The 2,507-nt window shown below is 49.4% G+C and overlaps 1 protein-coding gene across 1 annotated transcript in view; it reads right to left on the bottom strand.

Moving 5' to 3' along the window:
• MARCHF6 (membrane associated ring-CH-type finger 6) overlaps positions 1 to 2,507 on the bottom strand; it is an 80,635-nt gene that overhangs the window by 34,658 nt on the left and 43,470 nt on the right. The window contains exon 10 of the mRNA XM_023734821.1: positions 350 to 401. Coding sequence (XP_023590589.1) covers positions 350 to 401 — 52 coding nt within the window. The remainder of the gene's footprint in view (positions 1 to 349; positions 402 to 2,507) is intronic.

Genomic DNA, 2,507 nt, shown 5'->3' on the forward strand with positions numbered 1-2,507 from the left:
AAGGAGCTCACACCAGGGGAAGGTGGGCTATCTCCCATTTCCTCCTGTAATAGCTCCTAGACCAGGGGCAGAGGAAAACAAGATCTTCTGCCATATTCCCTATGGCACACAAGTAATCAGCACAAAATCATTCCAGAGATGGAATACTCTATATTCCCAAGTCAATGTAAAACCTATGTATTGGGGAATCCCTACACAGGATTCCTATCTAAAACTGCTTCTATATAATCCTTAACTAATATTCCTGTGTTCAAAACTAAACAAGACAAAAACCTATTAACAGGGCTCCTTGAAAACTAAATACTCATACCACAATACCATGAAAAATAAAAGCATAAAGATCACTTACCAAAAACAAGAATGAACAGCGTATTTAGAGACACCACCCAGAAGACATGCTCCTAAAAGAAAAGAGCATTAATTCAACCGATGCATTCACATTAGATGTCTGCATTAATGCAAAGAGTGTGTTCATGCTAGGTGTATGCTCAGCTGCAGTACTCTACTCTTTTTACTGCAGGATGCAAAGTTTTTCCTCTTTACAGTTTTGAGATTTCAATCCAGAAATGATGCACAGCTTTTCATTAGATGGCTCGTAAAGCTAAACTTGCTCAGCGAAAAAGAGGAAGACCCTCAATGAGATGGACTGACACAGTGGCTGCAACAATGGGCTCAGGCGTAACAACGATTGTGAGGATGGCACAGGACTGAGCAGTGTTTTTCATTCTGTGGTGCATAAGGTCGCTATGAGTCGGAACCGACAGGACGGCACCTAACAACAATTAAGCTAAACGTAATAAAACTCAAAGTTTATAATGTTAAAAACAGAAAAAACGATCAAATAAATCAATTCATAAACATTTTCTTTTTAGAAATTAATAATCCACCACAAATGACACAGATTTTCAGAAATACCGGTCAGGTTTCACTTAAATCAATGACACCACAAAATTCCAAAGGAAGAAAAGGTGAAACCACCTGAACTCTGAGAGCACATTCAGGTACCAGCAGTGTGCCTTTCACTGTTCGTTTGGGCTCCTTCCCTGAGGCCCTTGAGGCCTCTGGCCCAGTAAGGCATTCCTGCTGTGACCTCTGCAGGTCCCAACCGCTCTGCTGCCTCCTTGTGGAATGTTCCAGTCTAGTCCTCCTGCCTGTCCTATGATGTCCACTCTCCTTCTGGAACATTCCAGCCTGGTCCTCCTGTCTCCTGTCCCTGTGGTGTCCACTCTCCTTCTGGAACATTTCAGCCGGGTCCTCCTGCCCCTTGTCCCTATGGTGTCCACTCTCCTTCTGGAACATTCCAACCTAGTCCTCCTGCCTCCTGTCCTGTGGTGTCTGTTCTCCTTCTGTAATGTTCCAGCCTCGTCCTCCTGCCTCCTGTCCTGTGGTGTCTGTTCTTCTGGAACGTTCCAACCTAGTCCTCCTGCCTCCTGTCCTACGGTTTCTATTCTCCTTCAGGAAGGTTCCAACCTAGTCCTCCTACCTCCTGTCCTGTGGTGTCTGTTCTCCTTCTGGAACGTTCCAACCTAGTCCTCCTGCCTCCTGTCCTATGGCGTCCACTCTCCTTCTGGAACGTTCCAGCCTGGTCCTCCTGTCTCCTGTCCCTATGGTGTCCAGCTTTCTTTGTTTGTGTCTCAGAACACTGGTCCCACAAGGTCCCCGTCCGCCCCATGGTTACACCAAGCCGATGCTGCCACCCTGCTCCTCCAGCCATGACCCACCCATGCTGGTCTCTGGCCGGGCCTACCACCTCCCCTGCCACACCAAGTTTAATGATCCCCGCCCCCCCACTGTAGGGAGGGCTAACACGGTAAGATTTTCTCCTTAGAAAGACTACTCTACTCTGCTCTTCTACAAATTTGACTGCCATGAGGGGACTGGTTAGCAGAGAGAAGTGGCTGCCTGTCCCCACTGGCCATGCAGGCTCCCAGCTCCTGGACGGCTCAGCTTCTTTGCCTTCAGGGTCACCATGGTGTCCCCATCCCAGCATCTCTCATGCCTCAACCTCCGAGGTACCTTCCCTAAAATCTCTTGCTGACAAGCTCTCTGCTAAGGAACGAACAAGGCCCCCGTTGTGGGCCCTGTGCACCTGTATCTCACACACAGCACCTCCAAACTTCCTTGTTCACAAGCTTGTTTCCCACTGCTAACCTACAAATGTCTCTGAGAGCTGGGACCCCGTCTCACCCACCCCCAAGCCCCCCAACACTGGGCATGGCAGGCAGTGGGCGCTTTCCCACAAGGGGATACAGCATCGTGAGAACACTCTGTCCGACAGTCACAATGGGTCTGCGTCCACACCACTGCCTCGATGGCTCCACACTCACTGTGCGGCACAGACAAGGTAAGGGGCACGTATGACCATGATCACAGCTGACCAGGGCCTCACTAGGACCACACTGTCTTGAAGCTGGGAACACCATGAGATAGATGTGTCCCCAACCCCAGATGGCTGGCCTCACCTCTGCCCTGGCTCACCACCTACTAGTCTCCCTATCATAACGTGA

The sequence above is a fragment of the Trichechus manatus genome, unplaced genomic scaffold, assembly GCF_000243295.1.
Source record: "Trichechus manatus latirostris isolate Lorelei unplaced genomic scaffold, TriManLat1.0 scaffold00072, whole genome shotgun sequence".
Lineage (NCBI taxonomy): Eukaryota > Metazoa > Chordata > Mammalia > Sirenia > Trichechidae > Trichechus > Trichechus manatus.